The sequence below is a fragment of the Lutjanus erythropterus genome, chromosome 21 (genome assembly GCF_056507025.1).
Source record: "Lutjanus erythropterus isolate fLutEry1 chromosome 21, fLutEry1.hap2, whole genome shotgun sequence".
Classification (NCBI taxonomy): domain Eukaryota; kingdom Metazoa; phylum Chordata; class Actinopteri; order Lutjaniformes; family Lutjanidae; genus Lutjanus; species Lutjanus erythropterus.
In genome coordinates, this window is record NC_139337.1 from 33,007,134 (window position 1) to 33,022,746 (window position 15,613).

Below are 15,613 nucleotides of genomic sequence, written 5' to 3' on the forward strand. Positions count from 1 at the left end.
TTCAATTCAAATGAAAATAAAATGCTAAATATTTTATGTAATTATCAAATAAAGGTAAGAAACCTTTATCATGATATTTATTATCTATTATTGTGATTCAAGTACTGTGATTTTACAATTTATTACAATTTTTGTTTGCTTTTTTAGCAGAAGTTCAAGTGAAAACAGAATCATAAACTGTATATCTTGATTCTGTAGCTGTTTCTGCCCATCAGGCTGATTTCATAAGATCATAACATGATAAATAAAATAAGAGGTTTGGCCAAAATAAATAGAACCAAAAACTGTCCTTTTAAAACTGCAGACAGAAATGATCAATAAGATACAAAATAGAATAATTAAATATTTTTGAAGTAATGATAAACTACATGAAAAAATACAATAAAAAAATCAATTCAGGAATCATGAAAAACAATAACAAAGAATCACAACGTTTGAGACACTGTTTGTCTTCGATTTGATAAAAAGGAGCAACATTCAGTTTGTTTGAATTATTTGTTCTGAACAGAAAAATGAATAAAGATCTTAGTGTGTCTGTGTGTGTGTGTGTGTGTGTGTGTGTGTGTGTGTGTGTGTGTGTGTGTGTGTGTGTGAGTGTGTGTGTGTGTGTGTGTGTGTGTCTGTGTGTGTGTGTCTGTATGTGTGTGTGTCTGTGTGTCTGTGTGTCTGCGTGTGTCTGTGTGTGTGTGTGTGTGTGTGTGTGTGTGTGTGTCTCACCTTGCAGTTGTCACAGGTGCGTCCTGTCACATTCTCTCTGCATGAACACTGACCTGTTGTGACATCACACACGCCGGAGAGGGCGCCACTGACATCACAGCTGCAGTCTGAGAGAAAGAGAGAGCCCCACCCACCGTCAGTCTGAATCTGAAGCTCCTCCCTCTGATGTAAAGCCCCGCCCCTTTCAGATGATGTATTTCTTCATTTTTAAAAGGTTAAAACTGGTTTGTGTTCCCACTCTGTAACTTAAAACAACTACAGCTCCCATGAGTCTTTGAGTCAGTTGTTGTTGCAGTCGACGAGCATCATTCTGAATAAATAATAATAAATATGAAACTAATCCTGGTGGATAATATTAATCACCGGGTTATAAACGTTTATTAAACCTTTAATATCCCGTTTCAGAATCAAAACAATGCAAACAGCTGTTTCTATACATTTTTGTGGCTGATTGCTGCAGCTAACAATCCTTTTCATTGTCGATTAATCTGTCAATCATTTCATCCATTTATTGATTAATTGTCCCTGTCACAACCTTATCAGTTGAAAAGTAGATCCAAACATGTGGAGTATGTGTTTTTCTTTTGGTTGTTGTTTGAATCAGAGGAAATGTTAAAGTGTAATATATAAACTAATACCAGCATCAACGTTAGCATAAAAACATGATATTAACATTAAAACTAATTAAAAAGTAACAGCAACGTAAACAACATGAAAACAGTCCTTCAGAGATAAATACACATTTACATTTTTTGTAAATATTTTGTCAACTGTTATGAAACAAGTAAAAAAAAGACAATTATGAGCTGGATTATGTATATATATATATGTATATATATGTATATATATATATATATATATATATATATATATATATATATATACATATGAGACCACCCCAATTTAAGAGACCACGAGGGGCCGGAGTGGAACTGGGCCACAGAGACAGAGTCATGTGACAGCAGAACAAAGAGGTCAGAGGTCAATTCTAATCTGGATTTGAAAAGATCAACATTCCTGCTGTGTGTGTGTGTGTGTGTGTGTGTGTGTATGTGTGTGTGTGTGTGTGTGTGTGTGTGTGTGTGTGTGTGTGTGTGTGTGTGTGTGTGTTTCCTGATAAATTCCTGAACTAGCTGAACTTTCAGTCCTGCAGTACCACAAGTGGCCACTGAGGGCGATGAAGAGCTGCGAGCCCCTTCCACACCACCCGCCGTCAATGAGGAACATGTGTGTGTCTCACCCTGACAGTTCTTGGTGTGCACGGCATCTCCATAGTAACCAGGCAGACAGACCTCACAGTGTCTCCCAGCAGTGTTACCGAGGCAACGCAGACACTCCCCGGTGACGGTGTCACAGTGCCCTGCCTCGCTAATGTCCACGTTACCGTTACACTCACAGCGGACACAGGCCCCGCCCACCACTTGTGGGTTACCATAGAAACCACTAGCACACCTGGAGACACAGAGAGGCAGACAGGTGTCACAGCAAGCTTGCGGCTTCTGATTTGTGGATCAGTCTGTCAATCATGCGCACCTCTCACAGCTGGTCCCTGTGTATCCTTGCTGACACTGGTCACATGACACCTGACCAGACGGTTCCAGCACACAGGTGGGACTGAAACTGAGACACACACACACACACACACACGCACACACACACACACACACACACACACACACACACACACACACACACACACACACACACACAGGTGTATACTCACACACTGTCAAATTGTCAAATCTTCTTCATACTAATGAAGTTTTTTTGAATCTCACCTGTTGGACGTCACGGTCAGAGGACACGGACACAGCTGACAGTCATCTGCTGTCCCCTCGGTGGCATCGCCGTAGAAACCAGGAAGACACTGATCACAGTGAGGACCAGTGGTATTATGGGTACAACCCTAAAGGACAGACAAACGGACGTTAAGTCTGTTACCATAGTAACAGTGTTTATTGACATTAATCATGAAGGGTTTAAATTGTTATCGGCAACATAACTGAATGTCTGAAACTCAACACATCCTCCATGTTTTTCTGTTTTTTTTTTCCTAATCGCTTTATTGGTTATTTACTTGATCATGTTGGTTCAAACTCACCAGACAAACTCCAGTGATGTCACACTCAGCGGCGTGGTCGTTACATTCACACTGCATACAGTTTCCTCCAAATAAAACTCCACCTACCCTGTAGAAACCTGGGAGACACGCCTACAACACACAACACACACACAGAAAAACACATAAATATAAAAAACCCAAACAAACAAACAAAAAGAAAACGGTGATGTTCTCAGTATTAGAACAGACGTCTGCTGAAGTGATTTCTTCTTCTACTACATAAAATATGTCAGTAAATGCCTCTAATGTTAAATAAAAAAGGAAAGTTAGCATAAAATGTAAGCTGAGCATATAAAAGTATTGTCAGCATTAAAACTGAATCAACAAAACTAATGTTAAAAAATAATTAAAACCTGTAATCAGCATAAAACATTAGCCTTAAAAATGTAGCATTAGCATGAAAACCTCATGTTACCATTAGAAAGTAAAAGTGAGCTGCAGGACCGAACTAAATGATCACGTGATCAGCTGCGCTTCTCGTCTCAAGTCAGTGTTTGTTGAACTTGTTTTTCGCTCGATGTCTGAAAGCAGCTGAAGAGTTTTTCACATTTTGTTCTACAGCATGAAAAATGTCCACGTCTCAAAAAAGATTGCTGCTAACAAGTGTCTAAACGAAACCACAGAGTTCGTCAGGGGCGTTAAACATCAACACACTGAACACGAATCACTTTGTGACGCTGAAATCATGTGACAGTGATGCACTTTGTCTAAAATAACATTAACCTTTTATTTCAAATGTCATGAAGTTGTGTTCATCAGTGAAAATGTATAATAATGTTATTTCTGTTTAGTGCTGACAATAAGCTGATGAAGTGAAATGAACTACTGACCTCACAGGAAGTGCCGCTGTAACCCCAAGGACATTCACATGTCTCCACGGCAACCGCAGGAAGCCCAGAAACTGAGCCCGAATCAGCAAAGTCCAGAGATACTGAACTGAACCTGAAAGCATTTAATAGATGAACAAAGTCATTGCAGGCAAAACTAGAAAAATGGGTCTAAATGTCTCCATGTCGTGTCTCTGTCCCGTCTGTCCCGTCTGTCCCGTCTGTCCCGACTGTCACGACTGTCCCATCTGTCCCGTCTGTCCCGTCTGTCCCGTCTGTCATGACTGTCCCGTCTGTCCCGTCTGTCCCGACTGTCCCGACTGTCCCGTCTGTCCTGTCTGTCATGTCTGTCACGACTGTCACGTCTGTCCCGTCTGTCACGACTGTCCTGTCTGTCATGTCTGTCACGACTGTCCCGTCTGTCACGTCTGTCACGTCAGTCCCGTCTGTCCCGTCTGTCCTGTCTGTCATGTCTGTCACGACTGTCCCGTCTGTCCCGTCTGTCACGACTGTCCCGTCTGTCCCGTCTGTCACGACTGTCCTGTCTGTCATGTCTGTCATGTCTGTCCCGTCTGTCACGACTGTCCTGTCTGTCATGTCTGTCACGACTGTCCCGTCTGTCACGTCTGTCACGTCTGTCCCGACTGTCCCGTCTGTCCCGTCTGTCACGTCTGTCACGACTGTCCTGTCTGTCATGTCTGTCACGACTGTCCCGTCTGTCATGTCCGTCCCGTCCGTCACGTCTGTCCCGTCTGTCACGTCTGTCCCGTCTGTCCCGTCTGTCACGTCTGTCCCGTCTGTCCTGTCTGTCACGTCTGTCCTGTCTGTCACGTCTGTCACGTCTGTCCTGTCTGTCACGTCTGTCCTGTCTGTCCTGTCTGTCACGTCTGTCCTGTCTGTCACGTCTGTCACGTCTGTCCTGTCTGTCACGTCTGTCCCGTCTGTCCTGTCTGTCACGTCTGTCCTGTCTGTCACGTCTGTCCTGTCTGTCACGTCTGTCACGTCTGTCCTGTCTGTCACGTCTGTCCCATCTGTCCCGTCTGTCCCATCTGTCCCGTCTGTCCCGTCGTTTGTCATCTTGTTTAATTGTGTTTCCTCTTTTTAAACGCAGGTGAAAAAAATTCAAACAACTTGTACATTTTGTGGCTGACGAGGATAAATTAACCAAAAATGAAGAAAATAATTGACGGATCAATTGAAAATAATTGTGCTTCAGCCCAAGTAGTCAGATTACTTTGTTTTCTCACCGTATTGGTCCATCAGCAGAGGCGTTCAGGTGAAGTCTTACTTTCAGTGATGTCACGTCAGCAAGGACTGACAGCAGGTCGTCGCGGGTGACGTGACTGCCCGTCTGAATGTCCAGGAATTGCTGCTCGGACATCGCTATGGCAACCAGGCGCTCAGCAAGCGGAGACAGGAAGAGGAGTAGAGGAGGTGAGAGACAAAGAGCCCGACCGTTTCCCTGGAGATGAAAGAGAGACGATCAGGTCAGTCTGGCTGTTGTTCGACTTAGACATGACATGACTGAAGTTTGTTTTCACACCTCAATGATGATGTCAGAATGGGCGGGGAGAGAACGGTCTTCATTGTCCAATGGGATGTTGTAAACTACAGAGTAGTTCAGGAAACCTCCATAGGACACCAGCTAAAGACGGACAGGAAGATAGACAGTCAGACAGACAGACAGACAGACAGGCAGACAGATAGTTGTCTGAGTGATGGAATAATGACCAAATATGGAAATGGTAGCTGACCTTGTTTCCAAGGAAACTATTAGGTGCCGTCCAGGACAGCACTTGTTGGTGGGTGTGGCCAGACGAGGCGTTGCCAGGGATGGGAAGATCGTTGTTGTGGACAACAGAGTGTGTGTGGAGGGACTGAGAGGGGTGGAGCCAAGCGTCTGCATGAAGGACCTGAAAGACAATGATTCTGCTGCGTTACCTAAGGTGTGTATTTGTGTGTACAGGTGTTTGTGCGTAGGTGTGTCTGTGTGTGTTACCTGAGCAGTGGACCAGGTGGAGCTCTCGCAGACGTCGGACACACCAAAGCAGAAACAGTCGGTGCAGCCGAGCGAATTGCTTTTCTGCAGGTTGTAAAAACCTGGTTTACACAGATCACAGTGAGCCCCCATCACGTTCACCTGAGGATGACAGGACAGGTGAGACATCAGAGGACAGGTGAAACATCAGAGGACACGTGAGACATCAGAGGACAGGTGAGACATCAGAGGACAGGTGAGACATCAGAGGATAGGTGAGACGTCAGAGGATAGGTGAGACATCAGAGGACAGGTGAGACGTCAGAAGATAGGTGAGACGTCAGAGGATAGGTGAGACATCAGAGGACAGGTGAGACGTCAGAAGATAGGTGAGACGTCAGAGGATAGGTGAGATGTCAGAGGACAGGTGAAACATCAGAGGACACGTGAGACATCAGAGGACAGGTGAGACATCAGAGGACAGGTGAGACGTCAGAGGACAGGTGAGATGTCAGAGGACAGGTGAGACATCAGAGGACAGGTGAGATGTCAGAGGACAGGTGAGACGTCAGAGGACAGGTGAGATGTCAGAGGACAGGTGAGACATCAGAGGACAGGTGAGACATCAGAGGACAGGTGAGATGTCATAGCACAGGTGAGACATCAGAGGACAGGTGAGACGTCAGAGGACAGGTGAGACATCAGAGGACAGGTGAGACATCAGAGGACAGGTGAGATGTCAGAGGACAGTTGAGACGTCAGAGGACAGTTGAGACGTCAGAGGACAGGTGAGACATCAGAGGACAGGTGAGACATCAGAGGACAGGTGAGACGTCAGAGGACAGTTGAGACGTCAGAGGACAGTTGAGACGTCAGAGGACAGGTGAGACATCAGAGGACAGTTGAGACGTCAGAGGACAGTTGAGACGTCAGAGGACAGGTGAGACATCAGAGGACAGGTGAGACGTCAGAGGACAGGTGTGTTCACCTTGCAGATGCAGGGGCTGCAGGGATCAGTGTTGACGCTGCCTGACAGGTTACAGTCACATCGAACACAGAGAGGAAAATCTCTGAATCCAAATGCACAACGGTCACAACGACGACCTGTGAAGCCCTCCTTACACACACACTGACCTGCGGACACACCTGCATGCACACACACGCACACACACACACAATAAACATGTCATTTCCTGTTAATTCTTCACAATAAATGTGATAAATGATAAAAAAGAAAAAAAACCTGTCAGTGTCTCGTCTCTGGTGCAGATTGACGACTCTGATCCTCTCAGATCACAGTTACACTCAACACAAGGAAAGTCTGAATATGGAGAGACCTACACACACACACACACACACACACACACACACACACACACACACACACACAAGCAGACAGTTAAATGTGTTCTAATCAACTGTAATATAATTTTTACATAAAGGTTAACTTTATTGTGATGTATCATCCATAGTGACACTGCAGCCCTCTGAGGACCAACAGCAGAGAAACTGACCTGAGATCTGTTTTTGATGCATGCAGAACTAACACAAACCCTGACCCATAAACTTTATTGTTTTTTGTAAATATACAGTCAATCTGTTGTGATAGAAACAAGAAAAGACTATGAAAGTTGTGGAATGTTCCAAAAACAGCTGACCCTAACCAACACTGAATGTCTGTGACCTTTGACCCCTCAGGCAGCACTATATTAAAAACGTCTTCTTCACAGACGTCCCTGATTATTTCAGAGACGATGCTGAGACACATTGTGGACGTGTTCCAACAGCGTGTCTTCATAGCAAAAGAGTTCAGGTCCTAGACTGACCTGGACCTGCAGTCCAGACCTGGACCTGCAGTCCAGACCTGGACCTGCAGTCCAGACGTGTCTCCCATTGAAAATGTGTGGTGCATCATGAAGGACAAAATAGGACAACAGAGACTGTGGACTGTTGATCAGCTGAAGACGAATATCAAGAAAGAATGAGACAGAATTGACCTTTAAAACTTGAACAGTTAGTGTCCTGCTGATGGATCACAGAGAGAAACAAGGTAAACATATTTTGGGACTGGAGTTATTTGCAGTATTTGTGAGTACCTCAGCAGGTCGATAGTATCCAGCAGCGCAGGTCTCACAGTTGACACCGGCAGTGTTTTGTTGACAGTTGATACAGACTCCGCCTCCCTGGCGAACGCCACGAGTGTTTAAACTCAGCGAGAGATCAGCGACAGTCTGATTGTAGAAACAGTCAACTGCTTTGTTGTGACAGTTGCACTCTAAGAGACACACAGGTGAGAGACAGACAGGTAAGAGGCAGACAGGTGAGACAGACAGGGGAAGAGGCAGGCAGGTGAGACAGACAGGGGAAGAGGCAGGCAGGTGAGTTTCTTACTTTCACAGGTGTTTCCCTCAGAGATGGTTCCTGGTTGCCATGGTTGTTGGTGGTAACCAGGGCAACACTCGTTACAACTTTCTCCACAGGTGTTGTGCTCACACACACACTGCAGTTTCTGTAGACACACACACACAGACGTAGATGTGAACAGGTGAACAGGTGTACAGGTGAACAGGTGTACAGGTGTACAGGTGAACAGGTGAACAGGTGCACAGGTGAACAGGTGTACAGGTGAACAGGTGTACAGGTAAATAGGTGAACAGGTGCATGCTGTTACCTTAGTAACAGGGTCCAGTGGGCAGCTCTGGGCGTGACCATAGCAGATACACATCCCGCCCACAGAGATGTCTTTAATGGAGTAATAATACTGAGAGACAAAACATAAATAATTCATTCATTAAGAAAAAATACTTTAAAAGTAGAAAACTGATGCAAACAGATTTAAAATATGGTAACACTTTAGATTACATCCTAGTAGTACTAGTATGTACTGTGTAATTACAGTCACATTACAAGTGAAATTATCATTAATTACATGTATTTGTTTAATAATACTGTACCAGTGCAGTACCTACAAATACCTACATGTAAGTACTGAGTCACAGGATGAGATAAGGGTCGGAAATTATTTTTTAACTACTAGATACTTATTCTGTTATTACAGGGTAAGTATGATCTGCTGAGAAATCATCTGGATGTTTGTGAATAATTTAAAAATAATTTATACTGTAGTTAGTTTCTAATGAACAGGTACCTTATTAAGTATTAACTATTGTATAGTTACTACAAGAAATGTGGTCTGTATTCTAAAGCACTGACACTGACTTGTTACACACAATTACATATTTTGTTTACAGTTTTGAGCATCACAGCTCCTCAAGGTACAAGTTTACCTTCCTTTCATCACAGGAAGTGATTACAAAGAAAGTAAAATAAAGCAGTATTGTTCTCCATGGTTACAAGCTTGTTACCTAAATGTAACAAGGTGAGACGTGTCAGTTCAGTGTCACATGGCAACCATACAATAGTTCAAGTATAGTAATAGAGTAGATCATTAGACAACAACTACCTATAAATATTGATAGATACTGTGCTGGTAAATAAACAGATTATATATTTATTCTCCATTACGGGAACAAAGAAACAGATTCAGTCCGTTCAAACGGGTTAAAAGAGCAGCGCTGATTGGAGCTTCGTGAATCACGTGACTGTGTGGCAGCAAGATCAAATTATGTCACAACTCTCAGGATCATGTGACCACACAGCTCATAAGAACTGACTGTCTCTCTGGCAGCCTGTCTCACCCTTCGGCTGACAATGGGGTCAATGTCTCGGGGGTCACGGGCACTCAGGGTCATCAGGTCAGCGTTGAGCGTCCTGATTCGCTGAAGCCTCAGTCTGATGTAACGAGCTGATGTAAAGTTCAGGAGGTCAGAGGTCAAATCATCTGCACCGGGTCGACCGTTAATCAGAGAGGTGTGGATCTGAGAAACAGAGACAGGTCAAAGAGAGAGACAGGTAATATAGGATAAAGTTTTATCAGCCTCTGATCTATCAGGGTACGAAGGAACAGAAACAACCTCATTCATGCTTGACGTATGAAAATAGACATATATGTTTTAATCAATATAACCGTCACTGCCCACATGTTTCCATGTGTCCTTTGCATTGGCATGAATGTTAATCAATACATCTACGAAAGGACGCCGCTCAGAGTCAAGAGTCAAAAGTTGATCAAAAGAAAAAGAGTCAAACATGATGCGTCTGTAGGAGGCTGTAATAATGAACCTGTTGAGACGGCGTTGGAGATGGCGGTGGTCTACAGCGTCATTAAATACATCATCACACAGGGACAGGATTTTTTTTTACTGCCTGTTTGATGCTGAATATTTTTCACAATATTACTGGATTTTTAAAACTTCTGCATCGTGTCCTGTACTTGTGTCTTTCTTCTGTCCCTCAATTTCCGAAGGCATTGCTTCGTTCAGTTGGTCTGAACTGAACGAAGAGATAAAGTTGCTGTTTAACCGATGTGTTTGCGTAGCGTTAATTTCTGAGGATGCGCACAACCGTCGCTCCAGATGGACGCAGGAAACGTGAGGCAGCCATGAAGCGTAGGGAAACGTATGTGAACACAGTTAAAAGCAAATATATTTCTGCCTTAAGGCTCCGTCCATATGAGCATAAATGAGTCTGAGCAGGTTAAACTGGAACGGTGGATCAGGACACCGCCGAGCGAAACCGTGATCTTTAAATGACCAACTTTTTCCTCAGATTTGTCAGATTCAAGCTGAGAGATGAGAAGACAGTTTCTGCAGTACTGACAGAGCTACACTGAACAGACGCACACAGACGCACACAGAACGACTGATCTTTACACTTAATTTCTAAAAAAGTATCAAATGCACTGAAAAAGAGGAAAAATGACAGAACAAGACAAAAAAGACATTAATGAGATGAAAAATTCTGTAAGATGGTGAGAAAAATGAAACCAAAAGAAATTTAACACGATGAAATAAAGTGGAACAAGACTGAAGTAACTTTTCTTCTTTTTCATCATTTCCTCTTTTATGTCACTTTTCATCTTGTTACATTTTATCTTTGATTTTTCATCTTGTTATGTTGTTTTTTTCTTTTTCAGTGCCTTTGAAATATCGGTCCACATTAGTTGTAGTTCAAATAAAATGATCTGTAACCTGGTAGATCAGTGTTCTGATGATGTTTAAGTTCAAAGGTCATCACGCAGCCTGTCTCACCTCTCCGTGTTCCAGAGGGTTCAGTCTGGAGTAGTAGGACGTACAGATGACCTCAGTGTCGCTCTTGTAGGTCGGTGGTCCGAGTCTCGGTGTCACATTGTAACGAGACAAACACTCCGAGTCACTGATGGCATAAAACTGCCAGGGGTCAAAGGTCACACCATCCAGAGAGCGCTCCAGGATCCAGTTACCTGACAGAGAGACAGGTCATTAAGTCAGACAGCCAGTCAGTCAGACAGACAGGTCAGTCAGACAGACAGGTCAGTCAGACAGACAGGTCAGTCAGACAGACAGACAGGTCAGTCAGTCAGACAGACAGGTCAGTCAGTCAGACAGACAGGTCAGTCAGACAGACAGACAGACAGGTCAGTCAGTCAGACAGACAGGTCAGTCAGACAGACAGACAGACAGGTCAGTCAGTCAGACAGACAGGTCAGTCAGACAGACAGACAGACAGACAGGTCAGTCAGTCAGACAGACAGACAGACAGGTCAGTCAGACAGACAGACAGACAGGTCAGTCAGTCAGACAGACAGACAGGTCAGTCAGACAGGTCAGTCAGACAGGTCAGTCAGACAGGTCAGTCAGACAGACAGACAGACAGGTCAGACAGACAGACAGACAGACAGACAGAGTGATGAGTTTGGTCTGACCTGGTCGTGGAGAGTTTGCTGCCTTGATGATGATGTAGGCGACTTGAAAGATCTAAAGACACAAAAACAGTCAGAGAACTCAGGTTACACATGTAAGCAAACACCTTGACCTGTGTGTGTGTGTGTGTGTGTGTGTGTGTGTGTGTGTGTGTGTGTGTTACCTGTTTGAGGTCCAGTGTGATGGTGATCCAGTGAAACTGTCGTCCATTCTTGATACTTGGACTTTGCCACCACTGATTGGTCCCATCAATGGCATTTGTGATTGGATGACGTTCTGAACACACACACACACACACACACACACACACGCACACACACACACACACACACACACACAGCAACTGTTAGTACAAATCCTTCTATTTTATTCTATGTGCTGCAACTTCTGTTTCTGGTTCTTCTGGTTCTTCTGGTTCTAACATGTACTCTGTCGTTCTATTTGTAGTTCTAAAGTAGATGCAATGGTTCTGGTTGTGGTTCTGAGGTGGACTGTGTTTCTGGTGTAAAGTGGACCATGTGGGTCTGGTTATGATTCTAAGGTGGACATGGTGGTTCTGGATCTTGTTCTCAGGAAGACCTAATGGTTCTGGTTCTGCTTCTAAAGTAGACTGAGTGGTTTTGTTTTGTGGTGTTAAGGTGTTTCCTCTGGTTCTGGTTATGTACCTTTGGACAGGACAGAGTTAGCGTCACATTTTGGGCAGTGTGGGTTCTTGATGCGTCGTCCTGGAACATGTTCCACCAGTTTACAGTAAACTTCCGGTTCTGGATCCCCACATGTGGCGTTACTGCTGATCACTGCGTTACTGGCCAAGTTCAAGATGGCCGGAAACAGACCTGAAAAGGAGTGAGTGAGTAATGAACTGTGTTCTTAGATCAGGTGTTCCTGCAGGTAAACTCTCAGGTGAGTCATAGTCTGAGACCTCATGGTTACAATGTACTTCCTGAGGCTGTGTCATGTGACACCATGTGATCATGTGACCAAGTCTACACATGACAACAGGATGTTCTGAGTGACACCTGGACTGTTACCTGTTGGCATCACGAATGAATGAAACCAACAAATGAAAAAATAAAAAAGTAAATAAATGAATTTTTCAATAAAGTCCAAATAGTGGAAATCAAATTTCCCTGTTCTTTAATTTTAATGTCACTTTAAACAAATTATTCTTCAAATCTAAAGTGTTTTACCACAATTTTTAAAATGAAAGTTGCTTTAAACAAAATTGTTTAAAATTACAATTGTTTTTTAAAATTAAGTTTGTTACCATTACAGTTGTTTTTTTAAAACATTTTTTTATAATTAAAGTTTTCAACAACAATCTTTAGGATTATAGTTGTTTTATGTTCTTTTTAACAAAGTTCTTCAAAGTTACTGTTTAAACTAATTTGGTTTTAAATAATATTCTTAAAACTAAAGTTGTTTTGAGCTCTAGACCAAACAAACTCAGCTCAAACAACACACACACACACACACACACACACACACACACACACACACACACACACACACACACACACAGATGTTAATTACTGTTGTGTGTGATCAGCTGCTGAGGTGTGATAACATCAACTGGGTGGTCTCTCTCTCTCTCTCATGCAGTGTTTTGTTGTGGGAACACAGAGACCTTCAGACCTTCAGATTGCGTCTACATGAAGACGCCACAGTGTGTGTGTGTGTGTGTGTGTGTGTGTGTGTGTGTGTGTGTGTGTGTGTGTGTGTTTCATGAATCAGTGTGTCCACAGTGAGACACCTCATGAAGACAGACATGTTTTCAACCGTGTGTTTATGTCTCATTCATCTCTGAGGACTGAGACACATGTGAGACCTTTATTTCTGTTTCCTCGTTTCAGGCCAAATCAAAGAACTGATTCCAGATCAGAGTTCAGCTGCTGATTCTACACAGACGAGAGGAGTCACACTGATGTCATCAAGTGACTGTGTGTGTGTGAGATCAGTCTATTGTTCAGAGTGACCTCTAACCCATCCCCCACCAACACACACACACACACACACACACACACACACACACACACACACACACACACACACACACACAGCTCTGTGGGTGAGGTGAGGTTTTAAGGTTTTTAGGAGGCAGGAGAGGAAGAAGGTGGAGCTCGATCGTTAACAGTAATTATCACACACACACACACACACACACACACACACACACATGCATTGTTTCCCAGCAGGACACACAGTCTGATTGTCTGAAGACCCTCATCAATAGGATTATCAGCACACACACACACACACACACACACACACACACACACACACACACACACACACACACAGATCACCAGCTGTTTCACTGTTTCTTCTTTTGTGATTTATTTGACTTCTGCACTTTTTTCACCCCAATAATCATAAATCATTCAGATTTAAGACGCTGAAACACATAAAAACAGATTCTACTCTAAAAAAAACCCTGATTCTACAGAACTACAAACAAATAGTTAATGATTAATGATTAATGATTAATGCAAAACCCCAAAGTGTCTGAAATCTGAAAGCTGAGTCTTTCAAACATTAAATAAAGTCAAACACAAACAGATCTAACAAAGTTATTGTTGTTATTCACGTTGAACATTTCTGTTTTGATTTCAGAAATATTTTAGTTACATTTGAGGACTGATTTAAAATACTGTTATTTATTCAGATTTTCTTATCAAATGATAACAATTTGCTATTGATTTAGAAAATGATGTTATTAATTAGAACATTTTGTTGTTCGGGTAAAACAATTTGGTTTTCAGGTAGAACAGTTTAGTATTAATTTATAGGAGTTTTGGTATTATTTAGAATATTTTGTTATTTATTTAGAATATTTTGTTATTTATTTTGAATATTTTGTTATTTATTTTGAATATTTTGTTATTTATTTTGAGTATTTTGTCATTTCATTGACAGTAATATTTTGTTCACAGCTTGCAGTGAGAAACTCTCAGGAACAGTTTAGTTCCATCATGTTCAAGTTTTAAACTTCACTACAGTTAAATAGCTTCTATTGAGATGAACATCATGACGCCAGAAATACAACTCAGCTTTCCAGTCAGATCCAGTTCATGATTCTCAACAGTTTCTAGATTAAAGTGTGATAAAATCTTTTATTAGTCCGACGGGGAAAATCTTCAGCGATATTCAAACAGAAGAGGTTCATATTAAACAATCACAGGACGTTTTACGATCTTTATGGGATTAACGTGAAGTGGTCGATAAAGACTGAGTGGATCTGTTTGTTTCATATTAAACCAGTTTCTAGATGAAAACTGAACCGACAGACGCAGACGGACCACAGTCCTCTTCCTTCAAACAACTGAATTAAAAAGTAAAAGAGTGTTTAGACAGTAAAGTTCAGATTCCTCTTTAAAAAGTGTCTGAACATTAAATAACACATCTATTCTGATTTCAGTTGGAAAAAATGAAAACATCCAAAAACAAAATGAACTTTAAATTATGAAAACTAAACAATTCAACCATAACTAGAAAACTTTTATAGTAACAGTTTGAGTTTCTGTTTTATGTTTTTCTATTTCATGTTAGTTTCATTTAAAAAAAAAACATGATCAACTGATAAAATACAACTAAATAACAGAACATCATTAATATTTAAGTTCAGTTTGTGAAATAATGTATAATAATATTTTACATGATTCATTAATAAATAACATTTATAATCTAAACTCTGATCACACTGATCAGTTGATTAGTTGATCAGCTCTGAATTTAGCAGACTGTGAATTTCTGATTGTCTGTGTTGCCACAGCAGAACTCAGCAGAACTCAGTGGAACTCAGTGGAACTCAGCAGAACAAAGAACTCAGCAGAAGTTTACAGAAGAGAACAGAAAGTTTCTCACCTCTCTGCTGAGCTGCAGCTCGTTCCATCAGCAACAACAGCAACAGCAGCAACTTCATCCCTGCAACCAGCAACTCAGACTGTTTCTAACTGGACTCAGACTGTTTCTAACTGGTCTCAGACTGTTTCTAACTGGACTCAGACTGTTTCTAACTGGACTCAGACTGTTTCTAACTGGACTCAGACTGTTTCTAACTGGACTCAGACTGTTTCTAACTGGTCTCAGACTGTTTCTAACTGGACTCAGACTGTTTCTAACTGGTCTCAGACTGTTTCTAACTGGACTCAGACTGTTTCTAACTGGA

General features: G+C 42.2%; 1 protein-coding gene across 1 annotated transcript in view; it reads right to left on the bottom strand.

Annotated features, from left to right (window-relative positions):
* lama1 (laminin, alpha 1) overlaps positions 1–15,381 on the bottom strand; it is a 39,429-nt gene extending 24,048 nt beyond the window's left edge. Inside the window, exons 1-21 of the mRNA XM_084746908.1 lie at positions 15,310–15,381; positions 12,111–12,281; positions 11,609–11,721; positions 11,448–11,499; positions 10,795–10,985; positions 9,343–9,522; positions 8,316–8,405; positions 8,036–8,153; positions 7,741–7,919; positions 6,888–6,981; positions 6,633–6,778; positions 5,666–5,806; positions 5,421–5,579; positions 5,210–5,311; positions 4,914–5,128; positions 3,670–3,781; positions 2,819–2,929; positions 2,496–2,623; positions 2,251–2,337; positions 1,958–2,169; positions 718–824 (exon numbers count right to left, since the gene is read on the bottom strand). Of these exons, the coding sequence (XP_084603034.1) occupies positions 718–824; positions 1,958–2,169; positions 2,251–2,337; positions 2,496–2,623; positions 2,819–2,929; positions 3,670–3,781; positions 4,914–5,128; positions 5,210–5,311; positions 5,421–5,579; positions 5,666–5,806; positions 6,633–6,778; positions 6,888–6,981; positions 7,741–7,919; positions 8,036–8,153; positions 8,316–8,405; positions 9,343–9,522; positions 10,795–10,985; positions 11,448–11,499; positions 11,609–11,721; positions 12,111–12,281; positions 15,310–15,367 (2,766 nt within the window). The 5' untranslated portion in view covers positions 15,368–15,381. The remainder of the gene's footprint in view (positions 1–717; positions 825–1,957; positions 2,170–2,250; positions 2,338–2,495; positions 2,624–2,818; positions 2,930–3,669; positions 3,782–4,913; positions 5,129–5,209; positions 5,312–5,420; positions 5,580–5,665; positions 5,807–6,632; positions 6,779–6,887; positions 6,982–7,740; positions 7,920–8,035; positions 8,154–8,315; positions 8,406–9,342; positions 9,523–10,794; positions 10,986–11,447; positions 11,500–11,608; positions 11,722–12,110; positions 12,282–15,309) is intronic.
* Positions 15,382–15,613: the final 232 nt, after the last annotated feature.